The sequence below is a fragment of the Archocentrus centrarchus genome, chromosome 3 (assembly GCF_007364275.1).
Source record: "Archocentrus centrarchus isolate MPI-CPG fArcCen1 chromosome 3, fArcCen1, whole genome shotgun sequence".
Taxonomy (NCBI): domain Eukaryota; kingdom Metazoa; phylum Chordata; class Actinopteri; order Cichliformes; family Cichlidae; genus Archocentrus; species Archocentrus centrarchus.
The window spans coordinates 13,705,459-13,727,621 of record NC_044348.1 but is presented as its reverse complement, the minus strand read 5'-3'; the positions used below and the strand labels follow the sequence as shown (position 1 = coordinate 13,727,621).

General features: G+C 39.3%; 1 protein-coding gene across 1 annotated transcript; it reads left to right on the top strand.

Moving 5' to 3' along the window:
- Positions 1-826: 826 nt before the first annotated feature.
- gas2b (growth arrest-specific 2b) lies at positions 827-20,464 on the top strand. The gene is made up of 8 exons (XM_030726227.1): positions 827-940; positions 5,558-5,798; positions 9,585-9,694; positions 10,338-10,479; positions 13,031-13,094; positions 13,844-14,414; positions 14,511-14,618; positions 19,909-20,464. Exons 2-8 carry the CDS (start codon positions 5,576-5,578, stop codon positions 20,119-20,121), a joined length of 1,431 nt encoding a protein of 476 aa, XP_030582087.1. The 5' UTR covers positions 827-940; positions 5,558-5,575; the 3' UTR covers positions 20,122-20,464.
- The last annotated feature ends 1,699 nt before the right edge of the window (positions 20,465-22,163 follow it).

The following is a 22,163-nucleotide window of genomic DNA, read 5'->3' as shown; positions in this document are numbered from 1 at the left end:
CATTATTTAGCCTCATATGTCAAACAGCTGCATTCGTCATGCCTCTTGATAGGAGTCACTATCAATGCATGTCAACTGAAGCTGCTGAACATCATTGACATTTCATGGTCTCCGGTCACCACACTGCTCTGTGTGGATGCCCCATGAGGACTTAATTGCTCTTCACTTTGTGTCAGAAAATATTTGCAAACTAAAATAATTCAACAATTGCAGAACATTTCTTTAATTTAACAATTACAGAAATGTTCTGTAATTGTTAAATTAAAGAAATGTTCTGTAATTCAACAATTACAGAACATTTCTTTAATTTGGGAGATTATAAAATATATTTTTAAAAATATCTAACTGACCCCATGCCTAACATTTTATTTGAAGTATGCTTTGTGATTGGCATGTTGTTAGCCAATGGGCATACTCTGGATAATCCTCCTTTCTGAAACATAATATGACCAGGTTTTACAAAATTGATCCAATTTTTTTTTTGAATATGACCCAAAATGAGTGACTGAGCAGGAAAGTTTTCACTGAGATTAAGACAGAAAGCTGTTTTCCCACAGACTTCTATAGGACTGGAAGTCTTTTTTGCAACAACAGGTGGACATTAAAAAGATTGCAGATTTAAGGCACTTCCAAGCTGGCACCACTTTTCAGACCTGGAAGCTTCAGCCACATGCATATTTTATACTGTCTGTATGTCCCCATTGCTTCCACTAGGTTTCCACTTTTCCCCCCACAGTCTAACCTGTCTTCAGCGGTTGTAAGCTGACACCACAAAGTTAGAGGTATTTAAAAGTGACGGCCCCCTTTGTATACTTTAGTGTGCTCACATGTGGCAGACCTGAAGGCGATGAACATCTGGCTGTGAGTGATGTGTGTATGAGAGGAAAAACACAGATAAGAAGAAGGCTGGAAAAATCCTGCACTTACGTTTTGTAAATACGTAAGTACGACATTTTCATCTTTGTGGTATTATTATTATTATTATTATTATTATTATTATTATTATTATTATTATTATTGAGCCATAACATTAATTTTAATTTTTGTATCAACATTGACTAAGACAGTGTTCCCCAAGTATTTTACATTTGGATTGAATTTTACCATAACTTTACTTTTGCTGTCAGAAGAAAATGTGTCTTTAAATGTGAACTTTGCAAACTTGTCTTGACATGATCACTTAGTAGAGTATATCAATGCAAAAATGATTTCTCCAGCATCTCTATTGAGTCTGAACTTACTCAATGAACAGACTGTTCTGAGGTGCCCGTTGTTTATTTGGTTTACCTAAAGAGAACCAGTGGAAGATTTAAAAAAAAACTAAAAAACTTTATTTGACTGGGTTTTACTGGAGCAGGAGCACATGTGCATTGTTGAAGGAGCGTAAAGAGGAGCAGCAGGCGATTTTTCCATCCTGTGTTGATTTTGAGTTTATTTAGTCTAGAAGCAGAAGACAGTTTGTGGAGTGAGAGCTGAAACTGATGTTTCATTCAGTAGTTTTACATTCCCTTTTCTACTATCAAACAAGTTACATGAGACAGACTCAGCGCTGATGGTGTAAGCTACTGCTGCCAGCAGCGCTATTGGAGTCCAGTATTTTATGAATAGTAATTTCAAGCAGTTGAAACAGAGAAAACAGAAAGTTTTGTTGGAAGATAAAGAGATCATTCTTTCTGTGACAAGATTTCCACTTCTTTTAATTCCAAAGTAAACACCAAAGCTGTGCCGGCCATGTAGGAAGGGAATATATTTGTTTACCAAACATGAGCTTTGGTTTCATTTTCTATCAGCGCTGAGCTGCAAGTCACATGTGTCCCATCCATAAATCACTTTGCCATCTTACTTAATATACACGTTCACATGTTCGGGTGTTTAAAGGAATGCTTTGGCTCAGGTCAGCTGTATTTCAGGTTGTTTGGTTTGGTGTTTTTGCTGTTTTCCCCTAATAGTCAGTTCAGCTGTGAAGATGCTGGCTTTTATTTTGAAAACACAATTAAAGGGTGTGGGATGGCAGTGAAGCACATCTTTCTTTGGAAGCATTAAAGTTTGGTTAAAGTAAACAAGGTGTAAATCAAAGATACATGCATGGACCTGTGTGTTTGCTTATTCTGCACTAGTGTGTGTGTGTGTTTTACAGCCTTTACACTCAGCTCTGCAGGAATATAAAGGCTTCCAGTGTCTGAGAGCGGGACCAGTGGGTGACCTCTGCCTTCCTGTAGCAGAGGTGTGAATATTGCACCTGGATGTTGGCTCTCATGCCCTGCTGGTCAATCTGTAAACCAGTTTCAGACCAGGCAGGCTGTGCCCTTCCCATATACCTTGCCTCCGTCCCACATTTGCATGAAATGTTTACAAAAGACCTTTTTCACTATGTCCGGCCAGAGCTGTATTTTTACAACATCCCTGCATTCATCTCGCATAACCCGAAGCCAACTTTGCCTCAATTCCTCTGTGAGCATGGTGCAAAGGAGCTTTCTGCCAAGCTAAGTCAGCTTTATGACAAACTACACCTGAACTTGTAATGCTTATCTGCAACTCCGAACTACAAGTACTTAGATAAAGAAAACACAGGTGGCATCAAAAGCCAGCTGAGATCCTGTCAGTCTGGGTCCCCTACATCCACCCTCCAGGTGTGCATTTACTTCATGATTCTACAAAAGATAATAGCAGGGTTTCCTAAAGACAAGATTTTTATCAGTTATGTTAGCAGCATGGCTCAAAGTATGGCAATGTTATGTCTTAAAATGGTTATTTTTTTATTGAAGATTTTTTATGTTTTGTTTTTGTCTGTTATAAAGATTTTTAAATCTACCAAGTAGATGTTTACCATAGCATTTAGGTGTATCTCAAGACCACAGACTGTATATAAAAGATGGACATAGCCACTGTGGCATTACCTACTGGCTCACTGGTTTTGAACTCTACATTTTGAATCTTAAGTGTTACTGAAGATACAATATGTGGACAAGAGTGTGTTGTGCTAAATTCTCAAAATGCTAGCAAACTTTGGTACTTTGTTATTTAGGTGCAACACACAAATACAAAAGTCTGCCTAATAGTGCCAAGTAACAGACTAAATGCTAGAATTTTACTCATCACAAACACGGGCACAAATGTCTTGGATGGCCCGTACCACAGAGCAAGTCATATATTTGTAAGATAATTACATTTTTTAAAAATTCCAAAAAAGATCTAACAACAAAAATACCAGTTGGGAGGTCCAGTGACTGGTTTTACTGGAGGTGAAGCCTAGCAGACAACTCACAGCTGTGTCAACACACAGTTCAGGACTCTGTTCAAATGGGTGAGTTGTAAAAATATTCCCTCACCCTACAGCTGTTATGAAGGCGGATGTTATCCACAGGCGCTAAAACAATTTTTTGTTTCTGGGTTTTAATCCTGTAAAATTATTTTAATATAGAGGCCTAAAGGGATTAACTTGCTTTTGGAACCAACTTTGGAACCGCTGCCAATAGGAGCTGCAATTTTTGGTACTTCAGCGCTTGCTTAATTTTTCAGTCCTGGATGTTGCTGCTTTGTCAAGACTTTTAGGCCATACTCAGAGAGCCCTTATATAAGCATGAATGAGGCTAGTTTGTTGGTGCAGTTCAAGCAGCAACATGGGCTACATGGTTATATAGCAAAAATGGTTTAACCTGTCTCAGTTTTTAATGCATGGCAATATGCCAGGTTCTGTGAGGGCTCAAAAAGCTATCAAAAGCAAATCCTTATTGCCACCATAATAACTTTCCTCTATGCTGTGATATCTGAGAAGCCTTGTAATTAATTGATTTCTTTCTTAAACTGGACATCCCGGATCTTATTTTCCATCTCATAGAAGCTTAGAAAACACCCCCGCCGTCACTGTGCCGTGTTGTGTTGTAACACACAACTGTTTTCAGCCTGAATGTCGACTCTGCCTTGTTACTTTACAGGGAAATTTTAAAGTCAGTCAACTGGCTCAAAGTGACCACGTTTCTACTGTATGTCAGTCAGCACACCCACTGACCAACTGCATATGCTGTCATCTTAATTCTAGCCGATTAGTGAGAGCAAGCCTCTGCGTGGTGCTGAGCTTTACAATCGTGACTGCTCTGGGAACGGGACAAATGAGCCATGCAGCAGCACCAGGAGACTGGCTCAGGGCTGTAGCTGTACACCTTATTAAACACAAGTTCCCTGCAGTCAGTCAGTTTAATCCCTGTGATTAATGATTGTGTGGATTGTTTGGTTGTGAATGTAAGGTTTGCACATGAAAACCAGTGTAGCAGCCTTTGGAGAAGGTTTCAACATGTATTATTATTTTTGTACATTCACTTGAAAGTGATCTGACAAACATTACCCTTGAAAAACCATTAAATTTTAGTTATGTATTTGGCTTTAGATCTATCCATCTATCCATTTTCTTCCACTTATCCTGGGCCAGGTCATGGGGGCGGCAGCCTAAGCATAGAAGACCAGATCATAATCTAATTAGATGTTTATACCTTCCTGGCATTAAGAAAACATACAGGTTGTCACCAAAAAATTGGATATACGTTTATAGTTTAATAAAATATCTTAAATAATTTCAAATGTTAGCAAAATGTGTTTTATTTTTAATGGGTTTTTTTCAGGTTGAAGACTGGCTTTCACTAGAAATGAAAAATATTGTTAGAATATGTTTGAACACAATCAAACAAGAGTGTGTAACATTCAATTCAATGAAAATACACCAACTGGAAAGCAGATTTGGACATGGCACAAAAAATTCAAAGAGGAAGGCTCACTACAGTGTGCTTGGCAGGAGCTGAAACTCACTTGATGTGTGTCGTGTTACAGAAACATTACTGAACATTTGTGAAACTTTGTGAAATCATTTAGAAAATCTGCTCCCCTCTGAATTTCTTGTTCAATATTTGATAAATAAATCTTGCATTGTTAAACATGAAGCCTATTTAATTTTGCTTGCCTAGGACTTGAAGTTACTCAGATATTCAGATCTCAAATGATGTCTTTTATTTTTTTGGAACTCCCTGTTTAGATTTATATATTTGTTTGAGTTTTATTTTTGCTTTTATTTGTATTAACACAGCTTATTACACATTAGTTACATTTGCATGCTGTTATGCTGTTTTAACTGCTATTTATAATGTTTGATATCTAACCTGTTTTACCTTTTTTTGGGTTGCATATACAAAATTAAGCTGGGCAGTTAGAGGAGGCATAGTGGATATATCAGGCATTGATTGAGGAAGTTAGGAGGGCAGCTGTGGTCATGCTGTAATTTAAGAGAGCAGGTGTGCTTGAAATGACCAGCTACCGAGATGCAATAAATGGATAAAAACTGGAGGTCTGCGGTGTGCGAGCTGTTGATAGTTTTCATGTTGACTGACTCTAAACCTTTATTATTATTATTTATTATTATTGTAATGAACAAATTGAACAATTTGATTTCTAAAAGTGTTAAAAAGCATTAAGAGATGAACATGATGGAGGCACTTTAGCATTGTCTTCATTTTCAGGTCTGAAATCTATCCCCATCTTTTTTTTCTCTTTTATCTATTTTTTGGTCTAGATGATTTGGTGCTGAAGCATGGACAGTGAAGTTGGAGCAATGAAAGTCAGCCTTGGCAGTCCCCTGAGCCCGAGGCAGTTGACTGGATTGGGGATGAATGGCTTTCCATCACAAAGGTACAGAAACTCTGGGCCAGGCCTCACCAGTCCCCAGGAGTACCACCAGTGGCTCCCTTATCGCCACGATGCCAGCCTTCTGCCCATGAAAGAAGACCTGGCCTTCTGGCTCAACACCATGATGGGTGAGACAGCTTTTTTGTATTAAATCTGTCAGATTTATAAAACTTAAACTAAGAATCAGATATGTTGCACCTGCAATGTAAGAGAAGATGTCAGTTCGTAACTTCAGTTTAAATCATGTTCCTCTTCTCACAGTCATCCACAAATGACAAGGCATTGAATAAGCTTCTCTAGAGCTTGCTGGGACTCTCAGTTTAGCTATAAATGAACAGATGAAGAATGTTTGGTGACTCTGAGTTTGCGATTGGGGCTTTTATTTTGAAGAAAAGCTTTAAAAAATTTTGTAGTCATGTATGACCCACAAAGTACAGTGGGTGTGTACAGAGAGTAAGATTCCATGGAAAACATGTTTCTTCAAACTTTGGATGGTGAGAAAAAAACATTAGGCGCCCGCACATGCTGAAACCTGCTGGAAGAAGTCTGAAAAGTATGAAAATGACTTCTCTCAATTGTTCTTTTTTCCAGGGTGGAATGACTGATACATCTTTAATGATTTTAAAAAACAAGAATTGGGTGCATAAGTTTGAATTTATTTTGGATTTTCTCTAATCCACATCGGTTCAAAGTATACTTATAGAATTGAATGTTTACATACAACCCCACTAATATTTGGTTAAATTTCTCTCTAATCAGATACTTTTTATAGCCATGAACAAGTTTCTGGCATAATTCTGGTTGGATATTTGACCACTCTTCTGGGAAAAATCGATAGAGTTCATTTAAATTTCCTGGTTTTCTGGCATGGATCTGGCTTTTAAGCATAGTCAGCAAATTTTTAGTAGGGTTGAGGTTGGGGCTTTGGGAAGGCCTTTCCAGAAGTTTAATGTCAGCTTGCTTTGTCCATTCCAAATCCACTTTTGATGTGTGTTTGGGATGATTGTCCTGCTGGAATTTCCAATGTGTCCAAGTTTCAACCATCTAGCTGTTGATTTGAGGTGAAGTTGAAGAATTTGGAAGTAGTCCTCCTTCTTCATTATTCCAACCACTCTGTGTAATGTAGCAGTACCACTGGCAGCAAAACAGCCCTAGAACATGATGCTACCACCAGCATGCTTGACAGTTGGTACAGTGTTCTTAGGTGTGAAAGCCTCACCTTTACTCCTCCAAGCTTAGCTCTTATCATTGTTGCCAACTAGCCCAATCTTTGTCTCATCTGACCATAAAACCTTTAGCCAGAAAGTATTTGACCTGTCCATGTGGGAAGGCACAAGTTTCAGTTGAGCTTGAAGGGGTAATTTTGTAGCAGGGGCTTCTTTCTTGGTCAGTACCCTCTCAGTCCAAACTCATTTCACTGTTGACAGTGACAATGGTGTTCCAGCAGTTTCAGTTCATGGCAGGCTCGAGCCTTGGTGGTTCCTGCGTTGTTCCTGAACATCTTAACCAACTTCATCTCATCTGAGGGTGACAGTTTGGGTCTTCTTCCAGACCTTGGCAAAGTGGTGACACATCAGAATAACTTGTACTTACATACCATTGTTTGAACTGATGATCTAGGAATCAACAGTTGTTTAGAGATGGCTCCAAAAGACCTTCCCAACTTGTTTAAATCTACAGTTCTCCTTCTTAGATCTTCAGTGAGTTCCTTGCACCTTCCCATTGTTGTGACGATTGGTCAATCCAAAGAGTGCTGTCAAAAATACAAACTTTCTATGCTGTCAAAGAGACACTACCAGTTGTAGTCAATCATGACCACTAATGGGAAGTTAACAGGCCTTCAGCACCATGTATTAAAATGTTTAAATGATTGTATGTATATATTTTAGCCTGTACGAATACTGTTGGCCCTGTGTGGATTCAATTCCAAAATAAATTCAACCTTGTGCACCCAATTCTTGTTTTTTTAAAATCATTAAAGATGTATGCTGGACAATCATTCCATCCTGCAAAAAGAACAGTTCAAAGAAATCATCAACAGACTAAAATTATCATGACATTCATGCCCATGATGAGTGTGTGTAAACATCCAGACGTGGACAAAATTACTGGTACCCTTCTGTTAACGTAAGAAAAACTCACAATGGTCACTGAAATAACTTGAAACTGGCAAAAATAATAAATAAAAATTTACTGATAATTAACTAATGAAAATCAGACATTGCTTTTGAATTGTTGTTCAACAGAATCATTTAAAAAACAAACTAATGAAACTGGCCTGGACATAAACAATCATACTCATAAGTTAATATTTTGTTGCACAGCCTTTTGAGGCAATTACTGCAATCAAGTGATTTCTGTATCTCTTAGTGAGCCTTCTGCACCTGTCCACAGGTATTTTGGCCCATTCTTTGTTAGCAAACTGCTCTGTCTGAGGTTTGAAGGCTGCCTTCTTCAGACAGCATGCTTCAGTGCCTTCCACAGATGTTCAATAGGATTTAGATCAGGGCTCATAGAAGGCCACTTCAGAATAGTCCAATGTTTTGTTCTTAGCCATTCCTGGGTGTTTTTAGCTGTGTTTAGGGTCATTATCCTGTTGGAGGACCCATGACCTGCAACTAAGACAAAGCTTTCTGACACTGGGCAGCACATTTTGCTCCAGAATCCCTTGATGAGATGTGATTTGCCAGAAAGCTTCAGTTTTGTCTCATCTATCCAAAGGACATTCTCCCAGAAGCGTCATGGCTCGCCAATATGCATTTTGGAAAATTACAGTCTCTGTTTTTTATGATTTGCTTTCAACAGTGGCGTCCTCCTTGGTCGGATTCCATTAAGTCCACTTTGGCTCATACAGTGACGGATGGTGCTTTCTGACCTTGACCTTGGAGTTCACGTCTGATCTCTTTGGAAGTTGTTCTGGGCTCTTTGGTTACCATTCGTATTATCCGTCTCTTCAATTGGTCATCAATTTTCCTCTTGGGGCAACATGTAGGGAGGTTGGCGACAGTCTTGTGGACTTTAAACTTCAGAATAATATGTGCAATTGTAGTCAGAGGCACGTCAGGCTGCTTAGAGATGGACTCGTAGCCGTTACCTTTAAAATGCTTGTCAATAATTGTCTATCTCCTGAGACATGGCTCTCCTTAGCTTTCTGTGGTCCATGTTCAGTGTGGTACACATCGTGATACCAAACAGCACAGTGACTACTTTTCACCCTTTAAAAAGGCAGACTGACTGATTACAAGTTAGAAGACTGTGATGCCAATTATAGGACAAACCTTAGTTTAACGCATCCCTGTGGTCAACTTGTTTTCAATCTTTTGCATCTTTTGCATTAGTTTGTTTGCTTTAAATGATTCTGTTGAACCATTATTCAGAAGCAATGTCTGATTTTCATTAGTTAATTTTCCTTAAATTTTGATTTATTATTACTTTTGTCAGTTTCAAGTTATTTCAGAGAACATTGTGGGTAAGAAGAAGAAGAAGATATTATTAGCACAGATAAAGTGTGAGGACTAAAACTGGTTCTATGTTGTTCAACACTACAAACTTCAACTTTTTTAACATGAAACATTCCAGTGGTTATGTTTGTTATTTTCTAAATCTGAGAATCAAACAGAGTTTTAAATAAAGTGCTCCTGGTCATATTATTATGATGATTAAGGGTTTCAGTAGTCATGAAGATTATGTTATGTACATGTTTAGAATTTGTACAGATTTGCTTAAATGGATATTCTCATTTTAAACTCATAAAACTGGGTGTTATAGAACATGATTCTGTTTATAAACTAAAAGTGCTTATTATGATTGTTTTTATATATATTTTTTAAGTTCACAAATTATTTTTGGCAAAACGAGCAATATTGAGTAATAATTGTACATTACTGCGTGTCACGTATGCACGTTCTCCTCAGGAGTGGACCTCACAGCAGATAATCTGATGGAGAGGTTGGATAATGGCGCTCTGCTCTGTGAGCTGGCGCAGCTGCTGCAGGAAAAGATGATTCATACCAACAATGGCAAGGTGATGCGACAGCACAAAGTCATGCACACAATTATGCAAAAGAAGCGAAGATAAGAATAATGCAAAAACACATAGCAACAAAAACTCTTAATCAAACCAAACAAATTAACACTAATTTATAAACCTTTGGAGCTGTAACTCTACAACAACAGTCATAATAAGGCTGACATGTCATATTTAACTTAATAGAAATACTAGGTTATCACATGCCTGTTTCTGCCCAGTTTTAATGATGGATGTAGGGTGAAGGCTTCTGTTTTGAAACTTTAGAACTCAGGTAGAAAGCAGGTCATGTGTGACGCTGGCAGTGATAATATCTGGCACTGCTTTCGCTAGATGTCTGTTCATGCTTTCTTTTAGTAAGTCTCACCTTGTTACAGTTATGTTTTGAGACGATCTTATCCCTGTTATGTCCTCCTTGCGCACGAAACCCTGGCATAACGTAAGGGGGAGGGAAGTTGTCTCTGTCTGTCAGTGTGTTCATGTTCAAAGAAATATCTATTGTTTATCATTGTACAGGATCCAGTGTGTACCCTGAAACACTGATCCAGCATTAAGCCATTGAATGTGTTACTGTAGAAGTGAGAGCTCATGTTTCCACTGCCTCTTTGTGTATGTGCGTGCTGAAAACAATCAATCACAGGCCTTTGTAAGAAGAGTGATCCACTGGAGAGCGGATGCAACTTCTGGATCATTTTTCGCCAGAGACAACACGGCCAATTTCCTCTACTGGTGTCGAAAGATTGGGGTTGATGAGGCTTACCTCTTTGAGTCTGAGGATTTGGGTGAGTTCAAACCGGAGATTGAGCCTTACATTAATGGAGTCAAGGAACTCAGGCCTTTGTTTCTTTTAACAATACATGGCTCAATTGCCTCATGCCATACAGCACTTACAGCACATTACTGATTAAGGTTAAAGACATTTAGATTTAGAGCTCATTCTAGGTCTTCATATTTGTTTTTATCTGCCTTCAACTGTAGTCCATTCATTGTGTGGGAACATCATGAGCCTATTTATTCTTTAAACTTTCCAGTGCTCCTTGTCACTGTCACTTTCTGCTGTTCTGGCTATTGCTGAATACACCTTTTATTTCCCAAACTCAAATAAGTGCCCTTTTAAGTTGCAGTACATGCAAATGTGCTGTAAACCTGCCGTCTGGGGTGAAAGAAAAATGGTTTCTTAAGTGCAGGAGAATTTCAGTATGGGTACTGAACTGGTTCTATTTTTTGGGGGGGGCAATTTTATTTCTAGATAGTCTCAGTAAAATATCAATAAAAGGTTTCCTTTATAGAGTAGTCTCTCTGAAGTAATTCTTTAATTGAAATCTGAAATTGTCCCTTAAAACGATTGTACTGAATAGGGATGAGTCCGCTGTCATTAACCTCTACATCAGTCTCAGGTCATGATAGGAGGGGAGAAAAGCTTGAGGTGTGGCAAATTATACAAAAACTGGAATGAACACCAGTGGCAGGAGGTCTTATGGAATGATGGATCCACATTTGAAATTTTTGCTTCCAATTGTCATCAATATGTACAGAGAAGGTCAGGAGAGAGGTACAACAGGGAGTGTCTACAGCCATCTGTAAAACATGGTGGAAGTTCTGGCATGCTTTGGGGGTGTATTTCAGCCAGTGGTGTTGGAGATTTTTCCAAAATTGTCAAATCAAATGTTTGGGAAAGTGTCTCACTGGCAATGGCTTTATTTTTCTGCATGACAATGATCCCAAGCACACTGCCAATGCAGTAAAATCATACCTGGATAGAAAAACACACAGTGGAACACTATCAGTCATGGTTTGACCTCCCCAGAGCCCGGACCTCAACATTATTGAAGCAGTGTGGCATCATCTCTAAAGAGAACAGAACAAAAGGCAGCCAACATCAAAAGAAGAGCTTTGAATGTCCTTCAAGAAGCCTGGAGAACAATTCCTGAAGACTACTTAAAGAAATGACAAGAAAGCTGCCTCAGAGAGTTCAGGCTGTGTTTTGTAGAATAAAGGTGGTCATAACTAATATTGGCTATGAAAGAAAAGAGGGGTGGCTTTAAACTTTTGCACAGAACTATACTAACAGTTGCAAAACTACTAAACAATTTTTTTAAATGAAACATTAGCAGGGGCCGTACAGTGGCATTGTGGTTAGCACTGTTGCCTTACAGCAAGAAGGTCCTGGGTTCAAATCTATCATTTGGTTGGGCTCTTTCTGTGTGTAGTTTGCATGTTCTCTCTGGATACTCTAGCTTCCTCCTACCAAAGACATGCGCTTAGTAGGGTTAGGTTAATTGGTGAGTCTAAATTGCCATTTGGTGTAAATGTGAGTGCAAATGATTGTCTGTCCCTGTGTTTTAGCCCTGCGACAGGCTGGCAACCTGTCTTGGGTGTACCCTGCTTCTTGCCCTATGGCAGCTGGGATAGGCTCCAGCCCCCCTATGACCCTGAACTGGATAAGCATACGCAAATAGATGGAAAGAAATATTAACAGTTCAATGAATCCTTAGTGAAAAATTGTTTGCTACTCAGAAAAATGAAGTATACATACAACTGAGAGCAACTGAAGTACCAGTTTTAATCAAGTTAAATGCAGTAATTAAATCTAAGTAAGAACATTTTTTGTATTTACAGTGTGTACGCTTCTTAGATGGGCATGTCTCTGCAAGGAGGCAGATGCGTGAGAAGGATAATGTGCAGGTTAATCCCCACCAGCAACAATGAGTCCCCCCCCTGCAGGCAAAGTTACCCACTTCACTTGATTAATTGAGTGATGGGGGGGAAACAAAACACTTACTAGACCTTGAAAGACTTAAGTTTACTGTCTCAGTGGCACAAAAGGACGGATGATACGATCTTCTTTCTTTTGTCCAAACAGATGAATCAATAGAAACTGAGCTGTTTTATTTAGTTTCTTGTCTTTTTGTTTGTGCCAATAGTGAATGTTGTGGATGTTGTAATGCTCTTGGGCTCAACCATTTGTTATCTTGACAAATAATAAATCAATAATAACTTTTTTCTGACCCAAACTGAGTATAGACTCCTTTTTTAAATTAAACAGAATGGACTAGAGAGAGGTTTACTTGTTGATGCCTTCATGCCCTCATGCCCTCAGCAGCACGTTCAGGGCCCTGAGGAATTCCTGCTCAGCTTCAAAGGCAGAGGTGCACAATAGAAACAGAATACCTCCTGCAACATATCCTCTACGTTCAGGCCGCAGGTCCTGCTTTCTTGTGACAAAAACAGAAATTTATCTCTGGAAAGATCTTTCCTTTCTGATAAGTGACCTTTTTCATTTGTACCCCTGCATCCTCTTTGTCTGTACATCATTGCGTGTGCTGCCTGAAGTCCTCCACAAGCAACCTCGGGAGGTGTGCCTGTGTCTGATGGAGCTGGGAAGGATTGCAGCCAGGTAACTAGAAATAACCAACTGTTCACCCATAGCACAGCTCCAAAATAGAACCGCAATTGCATTAGACTCAGCTGAAAGCTGCTGTGATATTTTAAAATGTATTATTATTTTTTTATTTGCTGACAAAGATGCAGAGGGGGGTTTTAATTCAATAGCCATGCTAGACAGACAGCAGTTTTCTGCTCCAGTGGTTACAGATGTTTTCTTCAGTAAGGCCTCTCATCAGGTCTTTATTCATTTTTGATCTGAATGGCATTTTTATATATTATTACATTTATATTGTTTTTTAAATATTGTTATTTTTATACTGTTTTTTCCTTTTGTTTTCAAATACTGTTAATTAAATGAAATGATTTTTTTTCATTTTTACATTAGTTTTCATTCCACTACCAATAGCTTTATGTTTCAAAGATTTATCCTACAGTCTTCATTTTAAACTGGAGATCTATTTTAGCTATTCATTTTAAGAAAATCATAATTTTACCTGTCATTTCACTTTAGTTTTCAGTTTCCTTTTAACTATTTTATTTTATCGTATTTTTCTTTTTTCATTTATCTTTTATGTTTCACTACTGTTGCAACTCTTCATTTATTACTTTTAGATATGTTCACTTGAAAAAAAGTAAAAGTGGTAACTGCTCAAATATCTCTCAGGGTTCAAGCACCTCAGTCTGAAATCATTATTCTGCCTCTTGTGTTGATTTATCTGTGCAAAGGCTGATATATAGTTTTTTAAATCTCACTTTCAGGTACGGATTGGAGCCACCAGGGCTGGTTAAGTTGGAGAGAGAGATAGAGGAAGCGAGGAGCTTATCTCCATCATCCCCTCTTTCCCTTTTTACTCCTCCATCATTGTATTCACCATCACAGCCATCCCTGCCCCCAGCCCCTTCTCCTCCTCCTCCTTCTCCTTCTCCTCCACCTGCTCCCCTCACTCCAAGCACAACCAGTCTGTCTGAACCCCTCGCTGCCTCCCTCGCCTTTGATCTTCCATCAGCCACAGCAAACCCAGTACCTGTGTGTTCATTCCCTCCTCAGTCCTCCCTCTCAGCCCGTAATCCTTATACAACCACAGTCTCGACACAGACACCTTTGTTCCCTTCATCCTGCATCACTAACACATCTGTCTCAACTCCGCTGTCAGCACCGTCACCAGGCCAAACCCTGGAATCCACCACCAAAGTCTGCCTTACCACAATAAACAACCACACTCCCACAGCTACACCACCTGCTAACTCCCCATCTGCAGCCCCAACTCCTCGTTCATCAAACAAATCAACCAGCCGGAGGAGCTCCTGCACCAGCATTTTGGATGATATTGTGCGTATTTTGTTTCCAGTGAAATTATCCTTACTTGTACTTTGCTTAGAATATGTTCTTTTTCTGAGTTAACTTTTTCTGTGTAAACTGCACCAGGTGAGAAACATTATTGAAAATCCACCCTGCAGCTGTCCCGCCAGGTTCCTTGTTGAGAAACAACCTAAGGGCTGTTACCGTGTTGGGGATAAAGTTCTCTATATACGAGTAAGTATGTTTCTGTTATCCCTGTTATCTCCTAAAAAAAAATCTCACTATCTCACTAATAAACCACAGACACAATGCAGAACTTGCCAACATCAACTTTGAGCTCCTCCATACAACACAGAAACACTGCCAACATGATACAGTCACTGATCACTTTATTAGGTACACCTTGCTTTGTGGCATAGATTCAACAAGGTGCTGAAAACATTCCTCAGAGATTTTCGTCCATATTGACATGATTGCATCACACATGTGGTGGATGTGGTAGAACATCCACCACATCCCAAAGGTGCTCTATTAGACTGAGATCTGGTGACTGTGGAGGCCGTTTGAGTATGGTGAGCTCAGTGTCATGTTCAAGAAACCAGTTTGAGATCATTTGAGCTTTCTGACAAGGTGCATGACTTTGCTGGAAGCAACCATCAGAAGATGGTGGTTTTAAAGGGATGGACATGGGAAGTAACAATACTCAGGTAGGCTGTGGCATTTAAACACTGGTCAGTTGGTACTAAGGCGCCCAAAATGTGCCAGGAAAATATCCCCCACACCATTACACCACCAGCACCAGCACCAGCCTACAAGGCGGGATGGATCCAGGCTTTCATGTTGCTTATGCCAAATTCCTACCCGAACATCCGAATGTAGCAGAAATTGAGATTCATCAGACCAGGCAGCATTGTTCCAATCTTCTATTATCTAGTTTTAGTGAGTTCATGTGAGTAGCCTCAGATTCCTCTTCCTAGTTGACAGGACAGTTACTGTTTCCTTCCTGTCAGCTCAAAGAAGTCTGACCATTCTTACCTGACCTTTGACATCAACAAGACATTTTCACCCAGTGAACTGCTGCTCGCTGGATTTTTTTTCTTTCTCTTTTTCAGTCCATTCCCTGTAAAGCCTACAGATGGTTGTGTGGGAAAATACCAGTAGATCAGCATGTACTGAAATAACCTAGACCAGCACCAACAACCATGCAAGTTGTTGGTCAAAGTCACTTCAGTCACCTCTCTGATGCTCAGTTTGAACAGCAGGTCATCCTGACCATGTCTGCATGCTTAAATGCATTGAGTTGCTGCCATGTGATTAGATATTTGGGTTAATGAGAAATTGAACAGCTGTACCTCATATAGTAGCTGTTGAATGTATGAACACATAATAAACAAATTAGCAGTATGTAAATGATTTTTAATACAAGATTGGTTCACATAGATGATTATGCTTTTGATTTGTTGTATTTGTAAAGTATTAAAATAGATTACATAAGGATGACATGAGGATGTGTGGTGCCATAACATTTCAATTATAAACCAAACCTAATGTGAACATTTGTCACACATAACACATAATCAAATATGAGGTGTGTGAATGCCCCTTTTTAATCAACAGTTGAGTCAGCAACAAGTACAATGTGTCAACAAGTGCAGTCACTTGGGATGGAGACACTGATGCCTTTCAGCCTCCCTGAGACATTCTCCAGTTGTTTGCATCTGCATGAAGGCTCAAGGATGAGGAGGCAGGGTTGCTTGGTAACCAATGGTCAGGATACGAATGGGCTTACAATGATTGTATTCAGTGCATAGACCTTCAGTGAAGAGTTCAAATCTGGGAGGAAAAATAAACATGTTTCTTTCAGGGCGATTCTGCAAAGAGATGACCCTGGAATGCATTTCAAATAGCAGCCCACTCAGGAGAACATGTATGTGGGTAGAGTTTTGAATACATACATTTACTTCAGTGTCTTGTACATCCATCCATCTACACAAAGAGAAAATGCAGCATTGATTTTTACTGTATGTTCTGACCACTTTGACTTAGCACAGTACATTGTTTTAACGTAGAAAATAATCACTGGAAATCTGTAACTCGAAATCTAAATATGGTCCCACACAAGTGGTGCATTGTTGATCAGAAAGTCAAATCTACTAAATGTATCAATTCTGTCAGAGCAGCTACATTTTGACATTAGTGACAGATAGCATATTTCTTTTACTCCCCTTGCAGAGAATGATGTTCCCCTTTGGCTCACAGCACACCTGTTTCCCCACAGCAGACCTATCAGTAACACATGAGCACATCACTTCAAAGAAACCCGAGGAAATAAAGACACACAATAACCAAATCATGGTTCAGCTAAATGTATACCCACAAGCAAGATTAAAGCCAATACCTTTATTTATTTTTAATTTTAAATAACTGAAGGAACTGCTTTTCTATACTATCAAAAGTGTTGGCCCTATGTGCTCACATTCTCTTTGCAGTCTTTCAGATGTAACGTCTCACCCTAAATCTGCCTCACAGTTTTATCCTTAATTATTAGTTCATAGACAACTTGCACTGCCCGCTTCCCTTTTTGTTACTGGCTGCTGAAAAGCAGACACACCTCAGCTGTTTGAATAGAGCGACACTAGAGCCATCCATTACCTTGAAGCTCACAGCTGCCTACATGTGTGCCAGGGAACACACCATAAACCTCAATTACCATATGCCAAGATAACCCCCGTGCTGCTCCTAGGAGAGCGTCCCTTTCAGTGTAAAGACCTTTTTAAAGAGCAGATACTATTGATTACAAGGACAAAGTCATTAGCGATGGGTTTAATCAGACAGCTTGTTAATGAGCGGCTGAGCATGACCACCCCTCCTCACGTGTAAACTTTCTATCCCCCCACATCCCCCATTCCCTCTGGAGGCTTATTCAATCACGCTGGACCTGGAGTGCTTTGCCATTCTTTGGTGTTAAAAAAGAGGGAGGCTTTTCTTTCTTCTCTCTGCCCAATTAGGCTCTCGTTCAGCTTTGTAGCAGGCACCCTGTCTGACTGCATTGATGGAAGGAAAAGACACTTCTTACACTTAACGCGTCTCAATATATTAAGATGCATCATGCTAAATTCATGGTAATTGCTAAAAAGCAATCTTTTTTTTAAAGATTAATTATCAAAACTCATCTAAATTAAGATGATAAAATGTATTTGCTCAGCCTTCAGGCTGGCATTTTAACAGAAAATACTTCATCATCTTCCTTTCTCGAGTGCCCTTGAGGAAGAAATTGACTCAATAGAAGCTCCATGGTCTTTGCTCTGTACCTGACCTTTGACCTAAGAGTGAAACACGAAGAAATGATCATCAAGGAGTGTACAAAATAATTATTACAAAATTTACATCATTTTATGGAATCTGTACTCAGATTCAACTTTATTTTGCACAAAAATCTTACATCTTTGTTGTCTTAGTTTCGCTTGTCAGCATGCTAAAATTTTACAGTCATTACAATTTAGCTGAGGCTGATGCAAGTGTCATTAGTTTTATAGATATTTTGCAGTTATTTTATTTATTTTTCAAGCTAATTTGAAGACAGTCACTGACACTGAGAACTACAGAGGTCAACTTAAGATTATCTAAAATCATTAAGCTTTATCATCTCAGTGCCATGACAAATCATGAATGTATGTGCCAAATCTGATGGAAATCTTTAATACAGTGCATATTTCACAACAGGAAAAGTTCAGGATTGCAAAAGTCACAGAACTTCATCTTCTGGGGAATGAGAATGTAAATTTTGTCCACCTATCTTACAAAATCGGAGTCAGTTTTAGCCAGAAATCTAAATTTGGCTTCACGTGCGTTTTAGTACCATTCAGCGTGCTGTCTTATTATACTGCATGTGCCTACACATTATTTAATACGGAAGTCTCACTAATATTAAGATTGCCAGTGCAAGAGAAACCGGAGGAACAGATCTGTCATATTATAACCTCAGTTTGTTTACTGTAAAATTTAAGAACTGAGCGTGCTCACAGCATCAAAAGCAGTGCTTGTGACTTAAGCCTGCCTCCTACTGGCATGTGTGCAGAGGACTCCTCTTCCCTGAGTATACTGATGCATCTTTCAGGAGGAGAGATCAGTGGAATCAATGGAGGACACTAGGGAATCCAGACACTGGTTTATGGGGCTGCAGACATAGCACGCTTAGAGAGAGGGAGGGGATTACAGAGACAGAAATAAAGGAGCCTGAAATGACAAAGAGGGCTTGGGTAGATTATTTTGCTTCAGAAAGATGCTGACTTGCTTTTGTTTTTTGTTTTTTTGTTTTGTTTGTTTGGCAACATATGTCCCTGTTTGAAAATGCTCTGGAAAATAACACAGCTCAGAAGCTATTTATAGAAAAATAAAAATCATATTTCAAATAATAAGTTTATTTGTTACTTTTAATTGAATGCATTTAAGGTAAGAGAGTCCATGGCTAAGACACGCTTGAAGCATCTTAACTGTGACACGAGGAGTACTAGTGAGAAAAAACTGATTACTCTGCAAAACAAATTTTGAATGGCGACTGACTTTTTGAGAATGAACTCCAGTCAGAATGATATTCCCTCTGAGCCTGACAGGAAAGTGGTTTATTCAGGATGTCAGACTTGACCCCTGTCAACCTCAACATTTTAATCTGCAGGATAACAGCTGAGACGCACCACGTCTGGAGTTTCCTCTAAAGCTGTCTGTGTGCGTGTGTCTCTGCTTGTACCATTGATTGATTTATTTTTTATCCCATACACGTGACACACACACACACACACACACACACACTTCCATACATAAAACAAGGAGATCTGCTTGTATTATCACTTCCTTAATGGCCCTGTAATGAAGGCTTTATTGCTGATAAGACAGGAGGGGGTAGGCTGGTGCTGACAGAACAACGGATGGTTTTGCAAGGCCTCTTGGGAATGTTAATGTCTGCTGGGAGTTGAGGGACTGGGCTGAACTCATCTCAATTTCTCCTTCCATTTTTTTTTCAAGGCTCTATATTGTGGCAGTAGTTGCCATGGCAGCAGTTGGTTTTCAGATGTAAGGACGGCTGTCTGTGCACGATTTGTTGATTCAGATACGACTGACCTCACTGTAACTACTGTTAACAGACAGACTGGCAGTGCTGTAATTATTATCATTTAAAATAGTTCTGTTAGGGCGCTTGTGTTGCAGATCTGTGTGGGTGCGCCTTTGTGCGTCACTGTGTGTGTATGCATGCTCTTATGTGGATTAGTGTGTGCTCAGCTGGCTCCACGAGGTGCTGTTTAATTTGGTTTAATGAGATTTTGACAAAGCTATCCAAGACATCATTTGCCTTTCATAGCCAGAGCTACACACGCGCACATGTATGAGTGCGTGTGTGTGGATGGAGGCACTGCTTAGCATGTAATTGAGAATTTGAAAACATCCCAGCAGTGCTTCAGCCAGAAAATATATGCGAACTTTATTTCCCAGCATTCCCTCCCCATGCTGTCTCGTGTCACCTTTGCAGATGCTGAATGAGCGTCACGTGATGGTACGCGTGGGGGGAGGATGGGAGACCTTTATGAGTTACCTGAAGAAACACGACCCCTGCAGAGGAGGAGGAGGGCTGGCAGGCAGATCTGAGGTCAGGCTCGGTGAGGACAAACCAAAGCCACCCAGCTTGAACATCTCACCTGACAGTTACATGGTGGTTGGAGCCCATTACCGTGGTAAGAAGTAACTGCCTCTGGCTTCAGGCAGCAGCGTGAACTCTCACTTAATCAGTGCAAACTGTTCAAGGTCAGTGATTTAACACAGCTGAAATCTATTTTACCACAAGTTAAAATACAAGCCAATCTTTTCTCTTCATGCACAGATATGACTGTTCTTACCTGATATCTGCATGAAGTATGCAACTGACTATAATTGCAAGCTTACTTGACTACATGTATGCCACAGTCCATCAGAGGGCAAATAACTGGCATCGATTTTAACAACTGCTTTATCATTTCAGTCACTTCTGCTGCTTCCTGCTGCTTCAGTGTGAGCTTTAGTAGCCTAATTCTGGTAAATGTTAAGAAACTGCAGTGGAAATAATTTTTTTCAGAGGACCAGCTTTTGTATGTATATCATTACTTTCATGTATTCTTCATTGTGAAATATTCTTTCGGGAAAAGCTTTGTATTGTACTTTATGCAACAATGTCACTAAAGATTTGACTCACTATGTGTTTATGTGTCACAGTGCTGCAGTTTGTTCGAGCTTCTTTATTTTAGATGCCCTTAACAGCAGTGGCCTGAAACATCCATGTACAGTGAATTTCATTGCATGTTTGCCTGTAATTAAACCTTTTTTAATGTTTAAAATAAATGTAATTGTTTAAAAAATATTAACTTGATTGCTGTTGTAAAGACTAAACAAGAGGTGCCTTAATGTTCTGCCACACTTTGTCTTGTTTCTCATATTATTTGTATGTTGCAGGCCTTCAGCAAAGACTTGATAACTTCAGCCTTTAAAAAAAAAAAAGCAAAGACACGAAATGTCAAGTCCTCCCTCTAGGTGGCACCATGTCCTAAGTGACAAAAGGCCAGCCCCCGCCTTTGTGCTTACTTGGAAAAGTGGTGCTGTCAACACTGCTGCTATGATTGTGTCCTACCTCTCCTGGACAGTCATCTCTTAGTCGGACAGCCAATCTGTTTTCAGTTCAGCTCCACAAACCGCCTTTTCCCCTCAGATTCGACAGTACAAAACATCCTGCTGCCTCAGCCAGATGAGGATGGTCACATACTAAATTTTTCAAGCTAAAAGTGCTTTTTGAGAAAGGGAACATCAGAGTGATTCACAGACAACTCTGCGACTTTGGAGGACAGAACTGCAGAATCCTGGCACAAATACAGAGACAGAAAACAGCAACACGTTAATAATTACATGTTTTATTTCAGTAAAATAAACAAATTAAAAATGGACACACTTTTTTCATATATTGAAAGAAACTAACTGTAATGAGATCATGCAAGGCTGTAATGTCTTTTTTTTTTTTTTTTTATCCCCACATAACATCTGCAGTGGATGGAACCAGTATAAATGACTTGTAGAAAATAATAGCTGTGCTACTGAAATGAGAGCCACTCTTAATGGTGGCATTTTCACGGGGCATCTCTCATTGCACAGAGTACTTCTCTAAGTTCCTCATGAAAGTTGGATTATACAACAATTTTCTGTATCTTGTTACACTGTGCTCACTCATCCTGTAACTTTTTTTTTTTTTAATGCTTTGTAAATCTTGCTACTGTGTGCTACTGTACTCCTGTTTTGAGTCAATGACAAAACTTCAGCGTCAAAACACAGACACTGCTTCGTGTTGGTGTTCAGGAAAATTTACTATTTGAGATACGGGGGAGTGTAACTGCGTGCTTTTAAAATTTCACTTGTAATATGTTTTGACTGCACATGTGCAGTGGTGGCAAAAGTCAAATCCTCCCCTCCACACCTTGTTATAACACGCAAAAAAAAAAAAAAAAAAAAAGAGTTGTGTGCAGCTGTGCTTCAGTCAGAGCAACACATTGCACCATCTACATGTACATTATGCTTGACTGCTTACAGTAATGTTCATATTACTGTGTTTCACTTTGAGTGTAAACTTAAAACTTCATAAAAACCAAAACACCACACACTGCATTCTGTCAATTACCAGTGTACTGAGCATACTGTAGATATAAAAATTTCCATATTTATAGTATGTTCTACTTTCTGGTAGAAATATTTTCACATTAAGAGCCTCGG

What these genes read in the sequence shown, in the direction of transcription:
- gas2b (XM_030726227.1), top strand. Translation starts at nt 5,576, where the DNA reads ATGGACAGTGAAGTTGGAGCAATGAAAGTCAGCCTTGGCAGTCCCCTG. An exon ending in CTGGCTCAACACCATGATGG is followed by an intron (nt 5,799 to 9,584) that starts GTGAGACAGCTT and finishes CGTTCTCCTCAG; the next exon opens with GAGTGGACCTCACAGCAGAT. An exon ending in TTCATACCAACAATGGCAAG is followed by an intron (nt 9,695 to 10,337) that starts GTGATGCGACAG and finishes AATCAATCACAG; the next exon opens with GCCTTTGTAAGAAGAGTGAT.